The 17,969-nt window shown below is 51.0% G+C and overlaps 6 protein-coding genes across 6 annotated transcripts; 5 read left to right on the top strand and 1 right to left on the bottom strand.

Moving 5' to 3' along the window:
• Positions 1-3,852: 3,852 nt before the first annotated feature.
• On the top strand, positions 3,853-3,966 carry CCOS01_01240 (uncharacterized protein; the record flags this gene model as incomplete). Its single annotated transcript, XM_060449436.1, has 1 exon — positions 3,853-3,966. One exon carries the CDS (start codon positions 3,853-3,855, stop codon positions 3,964-3,966), a length of 114 nt encoding a protein of 37 aa, XP_060320874.1.
• A 2,124-nt stretch (positions 3,967-6,090) lies between these two features.
• On the bottom strand, positions 6,091-8,063 carry CCOS01_01239 (ankyrin repeat and zinc finger domain-containing protein; the record flags this gene model as incomplete). Its single annotated transcript, XM_060449435.1, has 2 exons — positions 6,091-7,964; positions 8,018-8,063. 2 exons carry the CDS (start codon positions 8,061-8,063, stop codon positions 6,091-6,093), a joined length of 1,920 nt encoding a protein of 639 aa, XP_060320873.1.
• A 1,111-nt stretch (positions 8,064-9,174) lies between these two features.
• Positions 9,175-9,574, top strand: CCOS01_01238 (uncharacterized protein; the record flags this gene model as incomplete). Its single annotated transcript, XM_060449434.1, has 2 exons — positions 9,175-9,346; positions 9,405-9,574. The coding sequence occupies 2 exons, from the start codon at positions 9,175-9,177 to the stop codon at positions 9,572-9,574; spliced, it is 342 nt and encodes a 113-aa protein (XP_060320872.1).
• Positions 9,575-10,379: 805 nt separating this feature from the next.
• CCOS01_01237 (uncharacterized protein) lies at positions 10,380-12,113 on the top strand (the record flags this gene model as incomplete). The annotated part of the gene is made up of 1 exon (XM_060449433.1): positions 10,380-12,113. One exon carries the CDS (start codon positions 10,380-10,382, stop codon positions 12,111-12,113), a length of 1,734 nt encoding a protein of 577 aa, XP_060320871.1.
• A 1,224-nt stretch (positions 12,114-13,337) lies between these two features.
• On the top strand, positions 13,338-15,334 carry CCOS01_01236 (uncharacterized protein; the record flags this gene model as incomplete). The annotated part of the gene is made up of 6 exons (XM_060449432.1): positions 13,338-13,476; positions 13,543-13,684; positions 13,741-13,945; positions 14,115-14,408; positions 14,514-14,897; positions 14,954-15,334. 6 exons carry the CDS (start codon positions 13,338-13,340, stop codon positions 15,332-15,334), a joined length of 1,545 nt encoding a protein of 514 aa, XP_060320870.1.
• A 2,326-nt stretch (positions 15,335-17,660) lies between these two features.
• Positions 17,661-17,969, top strand: CCOS01_01235 (uncharacterized protein; the record flags this gene model as incomplete). The annotated part of the gene is made up of 1 exon (XM_060449431.1): positions 17,661-17,969. The coding sequence occupies one exon, from the start codon at positions 17,661-17,663 to the stop codon at positions 17,967-17,969; it is 309 nt and encodes a 102-aa protein (XP_060320869.1).

Here is a 17,969-nt window from a genome sequence, read left to right as displayed (position 1 = left end):
GCTCCGTAGTCAGAGGCAGGGGCGGTCGTAGCCACAATTGGGGGCAGGATATCGGCAGGTGCTGGCAGAATATCATCGCCCTATCTTTACTAGTTATCGTTATCGCCGTGAGCCTCGTAGACCTGTGAAAGGTCCCTCCTCGCTGTGCGGCTGTGCGGCTGTCTATCCTCGGGTCAACTGCAAAATCACACGTCAATAGACGTCACAATGCTTGGCCTTCGACCGGTCCAGAATAACAGGCCAAAGAGTATTCCATCGTGTCTTGGCCTGATTGCCATCTCAAGAGCTCGTTCCGAGGAAACGGTTTGTTTCACCAGGTCAGCCACCCGAAGCCAACGAAGCCGAATGTGGGCTATCAGTCTACCTCTTTCTGGAAGTTGGACCCAATGATCAGGGCAACACAACGGCTTATTGCAACCTCAGCGACAACGTAACGCCAGCGGTGGTTTCGCTCTTGATTTGCAGCCACAGCTTGTAGGCTACTCGGCGGCTCGCTCAAGCGTGTGGATCGCCAAACTGCAACCTTTTCTCGGTTTAGATTTCGTTTTAGATTTAAGCATCCTTTTCTCTCTTCGGTGGGTGGCCGAACCGCTGCAAGAATGGCCGGACCCGTATCGGGCCTAACTAACAGGCCATGCAGTCTGCAATCCATCGAGAAGCGCTGGCCAGACCGCGCGGCACTATGTGATGGCTGCGGGATGCCAGGCGCCTTACCGAGACACGGGTTTTCACCGCAACCTGTCGAGTCTTTCGCAAGCAAGCCTTTACCTGAGACGACTCGTCAATGGCTAAAGGCAACGTCGCCAACTGTTGAGAGCCAGGCGGCTATGCCCAGATGCAATTACAAGCCCAGTTGTTTGGTCTACAGTGCACTTCATCCAGATCCTTTGCCCGGCGGGTCATGTTTTCCACCATTGTCAAAAGCGTCAAAAGCGTCAACACATACAACTCTAGGTTGCTCTGGCGCCCAATCCATCATCTATTCGCAACCGACTTTACAGAAGAGTGACTGATCCTGCCAGCATGACGTCGGCCTTTTGCCCTATCCAATGCCCACCAGGCCAGAAAGAGCCGAGTCAGCCGGGGGGCTTTGCCTAATCAGGCACGCTCACCTGAATCTGAGAACACGAGCCATGCCAAAAGTCGCCGGCAATACAACCGTCTTTCCCTCGTTTTAGGTCCTCAAGATATCCTCCAATTTCCACTCGCGTATGGCTGAAACAACACTCTTTCTTGCTTCAGAGCTGTCAACTTTTTCGACATCCATATCTGTATTCACAGTCCGGGTGACTGTTTATTTCTGACGAGTAGCCCCAAGACAAATAGTGAGGCTCGAGCGGCATGTCTTGAGCCGATACCGCCTGAGGACCGTGAGCCTGGGCCCGACGGTCTGACCTAACCGGGGGAGATTGGATGACATACTACGCAACTGACCGCAGTGGTCCCCTAAACTCCGACCGCCCTCGCAGACAGCGGCGCCATGGGCATCAAGACCCATCCTTACCGTGGAAAGTGACTCCCGACAGGCGTCCCTGGACATTGCGACCAGCTGTATATCGTTGGAACCCGCGCTGGCTCTACTTGAAGATCGGCCAGCACTGCCGTCATGAATCGTCCGAGACCTCCAAAACTCAATACCAAATCTCAAGTATTGAGTTTTCATCTTCCTCCCCAGGCCGGTATCCGAGAAGAGGATGAACACCGTGCCATTCATCTCGTTGCCAACGCTGTGGTCGCTATCGAGATGAAATATTGAAAGTTCAATCAATTATCGACAACTGTATCCGTGAACCGAAGCTTTCGCGGCCTTCCCCAGAACGCACACTATCTGCCCCGTCTTCGCCGTCGATCATTGATCCCGCAGATTGGTTCAATACCTGGCTGGACGAAAGAGGAAATCAGACCATCCAAAACGGGGGTTTGCGAGAGAGAACGCAATCACGGCTCGGTCCCGATCATGAGATCGCCTGGTTCCGTTGGCGTGACCTGGAGTCTTGTCTCTAGCCATATGGTTCACTGGGTTTCTTCCCTCTTCTCATTTCCCAAGGCCCGCCTGAGCTTCTATTCTCAGCGACCTCTCTTGTCAAGGTTGCATTTTGTTTCCTCGGCACTTTGAGGATCTTCCAAACAAGACAGTTGGGTGCAAGGGCCGGCCATCTTCACTTTCGAGCATTGCTGTTCCTCCGATGCACCTCCGTTGCCGGGCTTGCCTTCGTTAACAAGGACCGGCGCCCTTTCGCGGCGGACAGTTCACCCCGAAAATTCAGCAACAACCGCGACTCCGCGATGGATGGCCTGCTGTTCGCTTCCCTTGCTGCCCTGTCACCTAACGGAAGACAGGCCAGGTCCGTAACAGGGACCACCCCTTCCGGTTTGCTATGCTCCAACGGGTGTCTTCCACGGTGCAACCCTGACGGTGATGGCTGGGGTCGTCGCTGAAATCCCAAAGAGGAACTCAATGGACCGACCCCTGCAGCAAGGTTACCAAATCCCCGAGAACCTCCTGTGGACAGCTGTCGAAACTATTCGTGCCAGCGCGGCTCACTTTCAGCCACTGGTTGGTACTCAGTCAACAGCAGCATGCGTTGGGCTGTTGTTCTGCATCCTCCAAGTTTTGAAAGAATGGAGTGTTATAATACCGATTGGGTTCCTCCCATCAAGCACTAGATCAGTTCTTCGTTGCCAAGTTACTCGATATTTCAACGCCACCCTGCGAGGTAAACGGGAGGCAAGGTCAGCGTAACTCCCGCGAAGTCTATCGTCCTGATCCCTCGCGAGTCAAGATCCTGCTCAATAGCCGCGTTTAACACCATCCTCTTTGCCAGTGGCAGTCGAGGCAGTCGGGGGTATCCCATTCATCCCATTCAGCTGATGTCAAGCTCTTGACCACTTCATCCGAACTCTTGCAAAGGGGCGAAGGGAAAAAAATCTCCTAGGCCTCCGATCCCTAATTGTTTCGATGCCATACCCCGCCAAACATGCATAATGGACAATCCGAACTCAGCATCGCGTTCTTTATGCGAGCCTTACCGTGACGTATAGGGTGGCTGTGAAGCTGGTTCGTCGAGAGAAGAAAGAAAAAACCCCCCGGCAGTTCCGCACAAACGCGATTCTTACGGCAAAATGTTGGTCGACGGACGGGTCTTTTCTTCGATCCCCTCCTCTCTGCCTGGTTATCCCCTCCCTCCCGTTGTGGGGAGAGATACGGATATCGAGATGGATATCATGGGTTTGGCAGAGAGACTGAGCGAGTTATGGTAGCGATGGAAGAGCCGGCCAGTGGGGGCGGGGATGGTTCGGTTTCATGACACGAGGCTGAACTGTGTTGGTCGCGGTATCCCTCCTCCTGCTTACCAGCTCTCCCTCTTTCTGGCTCGCTCGCGGCTTCGCTTCGGCAGACAGGGGCATTAATCTAGTTTTTTCTCTTCCTTTCTAGCCTCTAGGTCCTGGCTATAGTACTCTACGGATACGGATACACTACTCTCGCGGGGCTCGAGGAGGTGGCTGTGAAACGGAACGCTGTTTATTTTGCTCTTGCTAGTTTGGCCAAGTGTGATCGCCAACTCGACTATGGCGATCTGCCGTAATGAGGGCGGGTACGGATACCCCGTGCTGCCGGCTTTTCGAGATGCCCATCACTGCCCCGTGTAATAGACTGGACTCCTGGAGAAGGGGGGTAAGGGCTGTGTTTGTGGTGGGTTGGATGGGATCTTTCACGGTAAGATGGTATTCGGTATCGTTCATGCTTGTAGCACGAGCCTGTGCTACGTTGACGAGTTATTGGTCGAGGGAGCTTATTTCTCGGCTTCACTTTGGACGTGCGATAACCGTTGCATGAGCGTGAATGTCAAGATGTCAGGCTACGGAGGCCGCGGGGGAGAAGGGTTGTCAGGCTCGGTGAGTCGGGTCTCGTTGCGTAGCCGTTGCATTCATCACATGCCTCTGCAACGTTCCCATCAAGCCTGAAGTCCCTTGGAAGGTCGTTTGGGATCTAATGCAGGTACCCGACCGTTTGTGCGGTCCCTTTCGGGAATACCTTTTGGGGGAGCTAAAGTACGATTCTACGGCAAGATCGGGATCGTAAAGGTGGGTGAACAGTGAACTGGTGGAAGCCTTGGGAAGGAAATGTTTTAGAAGAATAAGCAATGAGCGGCTTTACGACCTCGTACGTTGAGAAAAAAGCAAAACTTTTGCGGTCGTTTGCAGGTAGGTATGCCTGTATGTGATGCATTGACGTTGACGTTTTGTGGAGGGGCGTTGTGGTTCGGTGTGTGAGACAAGGTCGTATAAACAGTCGAGACTCGGAGAGGAGTATTTGGAGAGGATACGAGATGTAGTCTTTTTGTTCCGCGAGATTAGTCTCTCGCGATGGACTCTGTTTGTGGGATGAGGTGTGTTTCGGGTGGTGAGAGACATGCCTAGTCTACCGAGTGATGGAGAACATTACGGGTTGGTACGCAGCTTTGGACGATTACGGGGTGTCGGCCGAGGATCGGGTGCTGGGTGCCATTAAAGTTCGCTTGAGAGAGGTTTCGATGCCTTTTGCGTACATGGTGTTTTGGAATACGGGTCGATCTATCGTGTAGTTGCGGATTGTGGCTTTGCAAATTCGAAAACTTGTCTCGAGTTTTCCTTGTGAAACATGAGCCTTCACGACCAAGGGTTCTGAGATACGAGGTAGTATGGCATGATATTCACAGGATATCATGAACGACATGACACAGGCTCCTGTAGAGATTGTGGTTCTTGATAGCGTTTGACGTTCTTGTCGGATGTTGAAGTTCAAGGGCTTTGGTGTGCTGCTGCGGCAATGCCTGTCCGTAGACTGGAGCGAGACCAAGGGTCCCCGTGAAAACATTCACAGCCTAGAAGCAAATACATACTTGTTTCCCAGAGGGACGATTTGTCTCGGTCTTGCATCTGGGTATAGATGATGGCGATGGCAGGAACGCCTCAACTTGGCTGTTGAGACTGAATCCCACTGCGGCCAGATGACGAATACCAGTTGTCTCAGCTTAGATTCATAAATCCTCCTCTTGGAATATCCCCTAAATCGTTCGACTCTGGGTGAGGTTCTCAACGGTTGACAATGTTCGTGTCGCTTGGCTCACAGACTGTCTTCCTTGATACAACATGTAGACGGATGTTTCCGGGGCTAGTGGTGGTGATGTTGAATGTCGAGAGTAGGGTATCAAGTTCACGTTGGATCTGGCTGGCACGACAGCATACCCTCCCAAAGAGAAATTATGTTTCACAAGAAGTGGAATAGCTGTGAAGTTTTCCATGATCACAGCCGAGAGATGTCGTCGACTTGCCAGCATAGCATGTTTATTATACTTAAGCCCGACACTGTGAGTTAGATTCAAGGCTACGAAGATTAAATATTATCCAGTGGACCTTTCAGAGCTCCGTGACAGCTAAACACACACTGATCGCAACCCTTAGAAGGTCTATGTCTCGGCACCTATCATGTCAAAGCGAAGACGTTGGAACAAATCCTGCCCAACAGCCATTGCGTTGTGCACGAGAGCATCGGGACACACTTCGATATGTGCTACCCAACCATCAACGCAGCAGACAGAATGATCAGACTCGACAGGAAGGAATTCCTGTACGTCGGTAAACATGTTTCTTAGTTCAAGTGTCCACGGATAGGAAAGTCATCCATATTTATGCCACCGTTCGGGAACTTCAAGCTGCCGGAAGGCCGGGCACCGAGATCGTGAGTTTGTATTTCTCGAGACCAAGTCGGGATCTGCCCTCTCCACAGCTATTGGCGTAAACTATGGAGATATGCCATGGGAACTGAGGTTGAAAGATAATTTGAAGATTTATATTTGCTTGTAACGAAGTTACTGGTTTCTATACAATACCAGTTTTCATACCTGAATGTGAACAAAATAATTTCAATTGGGGAACGTTTTGAATCACCACAATCCAACAACCATCCATATCGTACATGTTCGATATCATTCACCAGAAGCCAGAGAATAACGTTTAGCGCAGCCGTGTCATCGCTTGGTCTACTATAACTAGCTCAATTGTCAATGGGCCAGAAATTGTTGTCAGCGCACTCGGCGACCATCACGACTATGAATTATTCTGCATGCGCTTGAGGCGCTCTTCGGCGGCCCTGGCTCTCCTCTCTCGGTCGAGTTTCATTCGCATCTCCGGTGTGAGGCCCCTGGCTTCTTCCACTCTCTTCTCTTGTGCCGTCTTCGTGGCCGCTATAGCCGCTAGACCGCCAGACTTGGGCTTCCTGCTATCAGCCTTGGGTCCTTCGACCCGTAACCTCTCTTCCTCGGCACGCCTTCTTGCCGTCTCCTGCTCATCCTTCTCCTTTCTATCTCTCTCGTCACGCTTCTCAGCATCCGCCTTGCTAAGAGGTGCCGGTATGCGTGCGGTCTCCCAATCCCACTTATCCTCGCCGAGCTCTGATCGCGCAACCCGGAAGGCGTCTCTTGTTGACCTGTCACCTGCAAGTTCAAACGCAGTCTTGCCGTCTTTGTTGGTGATCAGAGGAGATGCACTGCCGCGTGTGATGAGGCCTAGAACTAGAGGCGCAGCATTCTGATGAGCAGCCAAGTGGAGGGGTGTTGGTGAGTGGTGATTCTGGTCTACCGGCTGAAATTGGAAATCGGGAGATACTTCATTGGTCTTGAGGTAGGATAGTAGGGCTGGAAGTTTCGAGCGCCGGATGAACGCTTGAATCTGTGTGGTATGCAATAACGCAGTCTCCTCTTCCTCTGTAAGCTTTGGCTTCGTAGGCTTCGGAGCGGCGCTCTTCGCAGGTGTGGGCGTCTCGGACTTTGGTTTAATCTCGTCTTCCGGGTTGATTTCTCTGACTTTTAGTCTCGTGAGCTCAATGAAAGACCTCATCAACTCGCTCTGTGTCGCCCTTCGTGTGCTGAACGGGAACCCTCGTATCCTCGAATCGTTGTGTTTCAATATTTGCCCATCGTACGGTCCGAATAGCGTTCTTCGATTCGTCGCCCCCGTTGCTCGAATAAAGAGCAGCTCAGACGTATCAAGAAGCCCCTTCCATTCCTGGAGAAGATTGCGCACGTCGTCCACCAAGGCTTGTTCGTTGTACCGACGGATGCTGGCACCGGCCGAGTGGGCATTTCCCTTGGAGTTATCATTGGCTGATTGCGAACCACCCTGCTTTCGTCTAGTTGTGTATCGATGGAATGTTTTGTGAGCAAGTACGGTTGCTTCGCGATTCATTGCGCCTGCGGAAGACTTGTTTTGTCGTGGCGGCAATGCTACGACCATGGCGGCGAAGTGGCCACCACCAATCATGCACAAGAAGAAGTGAGGACCTTTGTATGCCGCTGGCGGCGGTGCTGCGCCGTCTTTAGAGACTTTTGGCGCGGCTATTGGGTCCAACTGCTTCTTTCTAACGACTTCCACCAGCTTTGTCTCGTCGCGCAGCTCTTCGGGGCTAAGGATAGCCCTATAGAGGCCAAAGTATGTGTTTGATGGGAGAACTGGTGAGCTGAACCAAATGAGAGGCGGATTGCCCTTCCCCCTGCGTCGTATCGTGTCTTCTTCTCCGTCATTATAATCTGCGGTTGGCGATGCGTACTTGTCGGCGAGCGTCGCCTGCTTCTTCAGCAGTGCTGTGAGTGTGGTATCCTTCTCTTCATCCTCGGACTCTTCCGAGTCTGATCCCGACAGACTCTCGTCAAGGTCCCCGATTAACTTTTCGAATTCATTCTCGGATACTGGCTTTCCGCTGCGAAGCTTCTGCTTCAAGTTGTAGTGGTGCCAATCGGATTTCTGATGGCTTCGCTGGTCGATAACGGTGGGAAAAGTAATTCCGCAAAGGGAGCAGGCTTGTGAGCCGACGAGATCGGAGGAGGCCGTATCTTTCGAGGGAGGCGATGGAGGGGCTTGTTCGGGTATATAGGCGTCGGGCTTCAAGGAGAGTGTAGACAACACTTCTTGGGGAAGATCATAGACTGTGACTGGGTCAGTTGATGATGGCGGGGTAGTAGTTGCAGAGAGGACAAACCGTAGAGGGGTCTCTTGAGAAGATCTGGCGCATTTTTGGCAGCCATTTCGAACTGTATAACAAGCCCTCGCAGCTATTCCAGGTGTAAATTGTAGAAAGAGGGATTGACAAAACAGTGTTGGCCCTCGTTTTGCGCCGTCGCAATGACTTAAAGCTCGGGATGGCGGGGCACCAATATTCAATTGATGACGAAGAGCTCGCTTTCGGGGATGACTCAGCCGGTGAACATAAACTGACGCAAGCCACAGAAGTTCGAACAGGTCACCGCCACAAAGCCCCGCGATGTGTGGCTTGACGGGACTCGGTGGGGTCCATCTGATTTGAGGCTGGCAGCCACGTGACATAACGGAGGAATGAACGAAAAGGACAAGCTTGGCGGGGTTGAGCAGGGGCCATGGACGAAGCCAGCTGAAGTGACAGTAGGTTGGCGACCATCACGTCACCAAGCGTGGATTAGCTCCGTGGACCATGAGTTTGCCAACACTCCTTGGCTGAAGTGCTTGTTTGGATTTCTTGGCAAACCGCAGAAGCGACTTGTTGCTGCATTATTTGGACTGTCTTACCTGGGCTTACAGGCTTATCTTGTTCCTCCTCTGCGACCTTGTTGCACATTGAAGTCGAGTATCGGTACTTGTACCCTCGTCATCGTCTGTCTGAGGTCTCTTTGTATGGCGCAACGTGCAAGCCGTGCTGGCAGAAACTTGGCCCGCGTCAGTGCATCCCTGGCCAGCTGATGATGTAACTCCACTTAACGTGTGGGAAGCTGCGAGCTGTATCGCGACTCCCAATCTTGTGCCTCCTTGCTGCACCTCAACTAGCCTTTGCCAAGACCAGGTAGGACAGGCAAGATGATGGTGCCCGCCTGCTGGATGCAGCTAAGATAGGTGGTAAGGTACTCGTTCTGTTGCCTCTGGTCTAAGCCACTATCGTCTCCCGATGGTCTCCCCTCACCTCCCCGCCCTGGTGACGGTTCCCTGTCTCTCTTCCTCGTGCGACCTTAGTCGAACTACAAGTAGCCAAGCTATCCCATTCTTAATCCCACTTTGACCTGAATTTATCTCTCCAACTTGAACCGAGCCTCCAAGATCCACCGTCCTAATCCACGATTGAACACCACTACACCTATTCTACCAAGTCAAAACAACCCATCTTTCATCATGGACTTCGTCAAGAACCTTGCTGGAGGCAACAACAACAACAACAACAACAACGCGGCCTCTTCCGCTGACCAACCTGAGAAGAAGGAGTCCGGCGGCTTCATGGACAAGCTCAACGGCATGGCTGGCGGTGGCCGCGAGAGCGAGAAGCAGGAAGACGGTCTTGACAAGGGTGCGTAATTACTCTCCATATCTGTAACGCATGATCACAAGACTAACGCCACCCTTAGCTGTCGACTTCGTCCAAGAAAAGGTCCTCGGTCAAGGCCCTCAAGATAACGAGAGCGCCGCTGAGCAGGCCAAAGACGAGCAGATCAGTGATTTCATTCGCGGCCAGTACAAGAACACTACTGGCAAGGAATTCCCCATCGAGGACAAGGACAAGAAGTACGGCCTGTAAATCAATGGATCCGTCAATCGAGCACCTCATAGAAGAGGAATGCTGCATTGCGCCCGAGTTCACAAATAAGGCGACCTGAAAATGGCGGCTAAACAGCCTGAACTTGAGGAGTAGCGGTACTCAGCACAACGCATTTGGAAGAGGACCCTGGAATGGGACTCTGGGAATTGTACCTACCTAGTAATACTACGAAATCACGACGTCAACGATTACAATCTATGGGCTCTGTGTTGTGACACAATTCCCTTTTTTCGATTTCGATGCTCCAGATACTACTTGAAGAAAAGCGAGACTTCGACCGGCTTGCCGTTGGCCTGCCTCGGATGAAGTTGGAATGCAATAGTAGATGAGGCGCAAGAGGTGCCTGCCTGCTGTGAAGCTTGTAGATTCGGAGAAGGATGACCACGGATACCTCGCCTACTCGGAACAAAGCTTTCAAACAAGCACTTGAAGACACTGTCTAACTAAGGTGGGGGCTACAATGCCAGGTACCTATGTTCTTCGATGTTACCCTTTGTAGTGGCTCTGCTGTTCCTCGTGGAACAATGGCACCGTCCAAGTGTCACAAAGCCGGCCTTCCACCATCAATGCTCTGAGATGGGGCACCCCCGGTGCCTGACCACGAACATATGATGAGTCTCATCTTGCAAGAGATGCCTTAACAGAATTGTCGATACTGTATTTCTACGTGGCCTCTGACCCGCCATGTCCAATCTGACAGTCCCTTCAGCGAAAACGAAGACGACGAAGTTCGCGATAGACCAACTTCAAGGCAGGTCCTTTCCGAAATTATCAGCATTCCAACATGTGCTTCACACAGAAGACTATCCACACAGTATGTGCCCATTCCGCGGTAGAACTGATCGAGTGCAGAAAGTTTATTGAGAACAAGGACAAGACTGACCGCAATGCTTGCATTGCACCTCTCTGCCAGCACACCCAGGCCTTGGCCACCGTCCTCGGCTTCTGCCAAAACTGCGAGGCATTCTATAGAGACAGTGACGTTTCCTCCGTCAGCTCTTCGGAACTGCTCGAAAATTACTGGCAGTTCAAGGCTGTAAAGAAATGGCACCACCCCGTCGAACCTGTCATGATCCCCTCCTCAGCCCTTACAGAAACGAGCATGAAGCTATCCTCATCATGTTTCACCTTTGTTCGAAATGAAAGGGAAGTCAGAAAAGATATGGTGATGGCTGCTTCCGTGCAGTCACTCGTCCATGCTCTTGGCGAGCCCATCACACACCCCTCTTGCGATCTGTGCCGAAGAAACCATCGTACAGATGTCTGTCGGATGGCAGTCGGTGGGCAGAGGGCGACCGTTAGTTGGGCCTCACGTCTCGCTAATGCCGAGGACATCTTCAAGACGTACGAATTCTCGCATCAGTTGAGCCATACTAGCAATGCGGAAGACGTGAACCGAGGTGATTATGGAAACGAGTCGGCCTTGTCTTCTGAAACGGTTCAGGCACCACGGCCAGTCGCTTTTATCTCACCAGCGCTTCCTGTTCAGAGCCCTCCTTTGCGTCGCCTGAACATCCACGAGCGCCGCGAGATTGAATTCCAAGAACGGCAAAAACTGTTTGCAGAGCTCGCAGCCAACCATGAGAAGGATATTCAAAGGCTCAGGGAACAAGCAGAGCTTGAGATGAGAGCAGAAGAGGAGTTCCGAAAAGCCATAGCAGCCTCTAGTGATGCTACTGGTGTCACCGCTTCTTCTAGCTCGGTAACCTCGCATCACTTACCTGGTTCACCGTCTTCTTCTGCAGACATCGCGAGTGCCTTTCCCAGCTTTAGTGGTGTTCATTGCCCGTTGATTGACAATGACGAACACGGCAAAGATCACGCTTTGCTACGCACTCTTGACTACGATGAACCTGCTTATAAAGCTCTGACAGGCGGTATCCATGAAATACAGGATGTACTGGAATTACGCCAGGCCGCGGTAGTGAAGCCGGAGAGTAGCGCAACCTTGCACTCATGCTATGGCGAGATAGGTGATATTGAAGAAGAGAACTCGGGCGATCCGGCAAACTGCCATCCTACAGAGGAACGAAGCGACACAATCGATGACCATATTGATCTCTACCTCAAGTATTTTACTGGTGACGACGACTCAGTCAGCAACGTGAGATTGCCAAACATTCCCCCTCTTTCTCCCTTTACAATTGCCGGCCTTAATGCACCAATCGAGAAAGTAGTACAACGTTCTAAACCTCGCCCTAGCCCTGTCATGCTGATGAAAGTGACTGAGTTTTCGCAGCCAAACCACTTCCCTGAGAGCAACGGCCCCGGAAAGGAGAACGGCAAGGGTGAGAACATCGACGGCCCCAGTCATCCGGAATCGTTGACCTCAGTCCCACTCTCAGGACCGGAGATCCGTCAGAGAGCGCCGCCGCGCCGGCCACGTGGACCCATGTATTGCCCAGAGCACGCCGGTGAAAGAGACCCAAAGTGTCACGGATGTCAGGCCGGTTGCTGGGTTGAGATTGGCTTGCCGCCCGGCGAACGCGTTGAGGAAGTAGAGCCAAAGCTGATTTAAAATAAAGGAAGCACGACGGAGTACGGACGCAGGTGGGTTGTCGACATTAATGTAAGTGCGCATGCAGATAGCTAAGAAGAACGTTCCAATGAAGCATCCGAAAAGTCTCAGTGCTTTTGTGAAGTAACTCGAACTATGATGAATCTCGCGATGTGCTTTCACTTGTGTTTCGGCTGATGCGGCATGAGGCACTGCATGCCTGTGGACCATGTACGCACCCAAGCACGCCGGAAAGGCGACCAGATCTCGCTATCCGACTATGGCTGCTTTCTGGATGAGAATTAAATCCATTGCTTTCAAAGTTCGCAGGGCCAAAGGTATTGCCGTCGTTCTATCACAAGTTGCTGCTGAGTCACGACTTAGGGTTTACGACGTCAGAGCAAGAGCGGGGACTAAATCTAAAGCCCGAGAGGACTTACAAACTTATTCTTCTTTTGTTTAGACAACTTTACTAATCCTACGGTCTTGCAACATTATTGAGATCCTCCAGTCACATGAATTCAATATAAAGTACGCCCGAAGGTTACGATAACAATGGACGCACTTGGACAAGATCATCGAGATGAACTCAGGGATCGTTCACACAAAGGGACGCGTGCAAATCAACACAGGAACAGCAACGCGCCAGTTGCAGATGGCACTAGCCAGCACCGCACTGCTTGCTTTACGTGCCGCGCAGCTAGACAGAAGTGCGACCGGCATACTCCTTGGTGAGCTCTCTCTACACACCCAAGCCCATGAGCGAAGTGATCCAAGACTAACGTCGCTTGCAGCTCACGATGCGCCATTCAGGGGAACACTTGCCGCTACCCGCTCAAATCCAATCGAGGTAGGAAGGAAGGAAGTACAAAGTGAGTGAGACTGCTAGGTAGCCATTCAATGGTCTCATGAAGAGGCTGACGGAGAAACAGCAAGCCAGACACCGTTCAAAAGCTGTTGGACCGCATCAACGAGAGTCCTGTTCGGGACCAAGTGATCGCAGCTATAATCAACTCATCTCGAGCTCAGACACATCCTGAATCGTCAGCCCTAGACTCTTTCTCAAGTTTAAGAGACAATGTGCCAGCTCATTTGGATGCGCCGGGGACAGAAGAAAATGCTGTTCCTGCTCTTATCGAGCAAAGTGAAGAGTCAGAATGTGATGGGCCGCCGGACTTGACTCGTTCCCCGTGTCCGTGTTCAAAGCTGAAAAGGGAGATTTTCGTTGTGTCTCCCCTTCATATCATGGCAGCTGCTTTTACGAAGAAAGATACAAGTTTTGCAAACCAGAATGTCGAAACAGCCGTGCCACATCTGCCACTCGACGCAGTTGGGCGACGAGGCAACGAGAGCTCGATAAACAAACGGCTGATAGAGTACTTCAGTAAGCCGACATCGGCTCGAACGTTTGTTCTTACAGTCTGTCGTATACTGACTCATTATTGCCTAGCACCTCGTCTGACGCATGATACGGATTGGCAAGTCCTGGCTTCTCAGTCGATCAACAGCACACTGAAGTTGGAGACCACCGCTTGCGACCCTGTAACTGCGCGCCTGGCGGATCAAAACGATGTCTCATTGTACTTTCACCTGTGCGTATTACAGAACCCGTCTTGATGATATACTTACCGAGAAGCCTCACTTCTAGGTTCTTCCAGACGCGCAATCCGCATATAGGGCTTCTAGACCCAGATCTACATACCCCCAAATACGTCCGTCACGCATCCTTTACCCTCTTTTCCGTCATTTGCGCTCTGGGATGTGCTATTTCGACACGTCCACGGGATAGAATCCTGTACCCAACTCTACTCTCCCTGGCAGAAGCGAATCTCGCGTGGTCTATCGCGGTGCCAGTGAGATCACTAGAGACGATTCAAGCAATCCTAGCAATGAAGTATTGGGCACCAACGTACCAGAGACAGGGGGATGATCCCCATTGGCTTCATATTAGTCATGTGAGATCACAAAGAACGAATCCCAAGGAGACCATCATGTGCTGACTTCATCACTCTTATTCCGCAGGCTGTACAACTTGCCAAAGAACTCGGAATCAACAAGCCCTCCACTATTGTTGAGCTTGTCAAAGCTTTGGCCCCCGACGACACTGTTGAGATGAGAGAGCGATTCTCACGCAATCTTGAAAGAACCTGGCTATACGTGTTCATAGCTGACAAGAGCTTCGGTATCGTCATGGGCCGCTCCCCGATTGTGGCTTGGAAAGAGCTCCCGCCTTGTCCATGTCAGTGGTGGCGAAAGTCGATGACAACATCTCTTGATCGTATGATTAGTGGTATCATTGAGATTAGGGTTCAGTTGGTGAGTAGATATATCTCTTGCTATTGCTATCTCTCCTATCTCTCTCTTTCATCCAGTGTCTGTGTCAACACACCATGTCACAAGGCTGATAGTTGAGTCGAACAGCTGGAGTCCTTAAAGCAGTTGGAGCGTATGAAGAAGACCACTGCGTCTATCTCGAATTGGCATGCAAAGAACTATGATGTTCTTGATCGAACGTGCAAAATCAGGTGCTACGAAAATGACGGGTCGTCCACACCGACGTTGCCTATCCTAGCTTTCTACATGAAACACAGTCTCATGATTCTCAACGCGCAGGCTGCAAGGGAGTTAAAGAGACTCGGGGGGGCAATAGCCTCGACTATTGCCTCGGTCGATAGCAAGGCGTTTGAAACCGCACATCAACTTCTAGATCTGGTTTTACATGATCAAACGGTCATCGACATTGGATTGGGGTGGCACAACAACCAGTTTGTAATGGTTGCCCACGCCATGACTGAGATTGCCCAAGTAAGTGTTATAATACCATTGTACACTATCCTTGTAGCACCGACTTATACCTCTAGGCTTTGAGTCGAGGAAGTCTATCTTCTGTAGACCACGGAGCTGCGGCATCCCAGATCCGGGCCATCTCTACATGGCTTGAAGAGAAAGCGCAGTCGCTTCCAGCTACATCTATAGCTAGTCTCTACTCCGGTTTCTCTCAAATACTGGTTTCCGAGCTAGATGGAGAGACCAGCAACGACACGCAGAGAAGGCAAAATCACACTTCTTACGAGACTCCAGACAGTTTCATGACCGACTGGTCACGGGCTGTTGACGTCACCTCTCTGAACCCAATGGATTGGCTTGATATGAGTTTCCTAGGGAACGAAGACTCGTTTGTTGGCCTCGAGAATGTGGACTTCAACGACCTCGACGATGATGGTGCTCTCCGGTTCCCATGAGTCTTTCACCTGGAAGAAGTTCGGAGAAGGTGAGCTCAGCCATCGACGCCGAAGGCTTGGGCCGGTTGTGGATCCTGGCACCCACAAATTTCAAATCTCTAGAGACCGTAGCTGTTTCTCGAGGCTCTCGACGAGGATAGCAGGGAGGGCCAGCCGTGATCACCATTACCATCGATGGCATCCGTTGGACTCTTCGAGTATTAGCAGTCTCACAACCTGAACCTAGCACATACGACCATACCCATTGGAAAACTCGGGATCCCGTCCGCTCTCCCATAGATAAGCCAATGAGGGCCGGATTAGTAGTTGGGTCGGTGACGACCAGCGAATACCTGGTGTTGTATGTTTTTGCATTTCTTTTTAGGTAAATGAATCGTCGTGGCCTTGTCGTGGAGGTGGTGATGCGATGTGAAATTTAGGGAATCGGTAACCCTTACCTAGAAAATTAATCAACTTTTTTTTTATCCGCTAAGCGTATAATTAAAGGGGACCGTGAGTACCTTATTTTGCTTAGAGAAAAGTATAAAAAGGTCTCGGAACATTTTGCTAATGCTAGGATAACTATAACTACTGTCTCTATTGCCACTACTGCTTCCCCTTCTGCCGTTGTCGCTCTTGGTCCGATCTCCTTAATGTATGCTTCGCCGAATACTCTAGGCTCTTAGCACAAATACGAACACAAGCAGACGATAATTGGCAATACAAGCACGCACTGTATTTAGCCATCTTGTCTGCGACATCATGTTCAACCTCGAGCTTTTCGCCGACGCTATGTATGGTAAGTGGAAAGAGCATCCGCAAAGTGCGGGAACTCAAGAACATCATTACGGGAGGCCCTGTGAAGAGGTTTGGCCATGAATGAAACTGGGATCTGGAACGACCGCGAGCCAGGCCGGTACAGCGGCAGCCTCGGCCACCCAGAGTGTGCTAGAAGACCAACCTTCATGGTCTCGAGATGAGAAAAGTCAAATCGGATTGATAGCTCAATGGCTCACCTTACATGGCCACCCCGCATGCAGCGTCCAGATCGAAAGTCTCTTACCTATTCCAACTACACAAGCACTATCAGAACAAACCTGACATGTTTACGGATATTCCACATATCTGGCCTTTCATTCCACGATAGTCGTATACGCCCATGCAGAAAGATTTATCTTCTCACATCGATCTCTTCGTCGCCGAAATAACCCAAATCTTGGTCTCCCACACCATGTCTTCTTCACCAGTCGACAAGAAGCAATTGGATATAAGATGGGATAACCTGCCCAGAGAAATTCGACTTCTTATCTTACAAAAAGTGATGCAGGATGATTGCCCACTAGCTCCCCTGGCCACGGTGTCTCAAGAATGGCAAACAGGCATCGAGCGACACAACTTTGCTCGAATCCGACTCACACCGTCACGCCTTGCCAATTTTCTTGCCATGGTCCAAAGAAACCGAACTCTCGTCTGCTACATCTGGTTCTGCTTGGAACTCGACGAGTACGACTGCACCACGTGCGCCCTTTCGCCTGGAAGAACAACTTCAGATGAGTTTGAAGAGGCATTTGCGATCAGTGGCACAGATAAATGTCCCATCACCGCGTTATTCTAACACCTTTTTCTCGATTCTCAGCAAATGGGAACCTCACGGCGATTTGACACTCGATATTAGTATATACAGTATCAGTATGATCATCTGATATATCCGAAGGAGTATCGGGGGAAAACGACTCAGAACATTGGTTCCCATATCTGACCTTTTCCCCCGATACTCCTTCGGATATACTAGATGATTATACTGTCGAGAAGGCGATGGCAAATCGAGACTAGCACGACCCTGACCATGGCTGGTTACATGGCTCTCGACACCTCGTCTCACCTCCATGGGGCCTTAGGAAACTATTCCATCTGATTATGGAGTAGGGTCCGTTCGACAGTGACGATGAAGAGCTCGAGTGGTGGGACAAGCTCCCATTAGTTCTAGCCGTGACCAGTCTACTTCTCCGACAACAGAGCCGCCGGAGGTGGAAACCAGAGTCACTGGCACACATGTTTTCCCGGCTTCCCAGAGTCCAGGAAGTCCACTACGAACCGTGGAGGGGATGGGATAATCCGACGCAGAATTTAACAGACAAATGTGAGTTATTACTGCACAACTCTCCCCGGTGAACTCTTGGCGTTATTGCTCTCTTTGATTTGCGAAGTTCAGTGACCATGTATTGATAATTATCAATTTCCCCGTGCTTTGGATTATCGAATTCTTTTACACTCTATCCGACGTTCCAACCACAGCCTCAAACGACTCGTCATCTTCGAGAACTTCAACTAATAATACCCAGCCAATATGCGAAGACGCGAATTCCTCGGGGGAGAAGATGTCGGAACACACGCCCTTCGCAAGCCTATCCGGGATATCGGCCAGATGATCGCGCTCATCAGCCTCGGCCTCGAACATCTTGCAGCATCCTACATCGCAGACGCCAGCCACTTCTTCGAGATCCGTCTCGACTGGGCGTGGCCGAACCTGAAATCGCTTGCTCTCACTGCAAAAGTACTCATGCCTCATGAAGACTCAAACGAGATTGAAGCCCTACTACTGGCAGCGGCGGTAGCAGCTAAGGATATCCCCCAGTTAGAAACAATGGAGATTTGA

The sequence above is a fragment of the Colletotrichum costaricense genome (genome assembly GCF_030867565.1).
Source record: "Colletotrichum costaricense strain IMI 309622 chromosome Unknown Scaffold_1.1, whole genome shotgun sequence".
In the NCBI taxonomy this organism is placed as follows: domain Eukaryota; kingdom Fungi; phylum Ascomycota; class Sordariomycetes; order Glomerellales; family Glomerellaceae; genus Colletotrichum; species Colletotrichum costaricense.
This window is presented reverse-complemented; position numbering and strand designations above follow the sequence as displayed.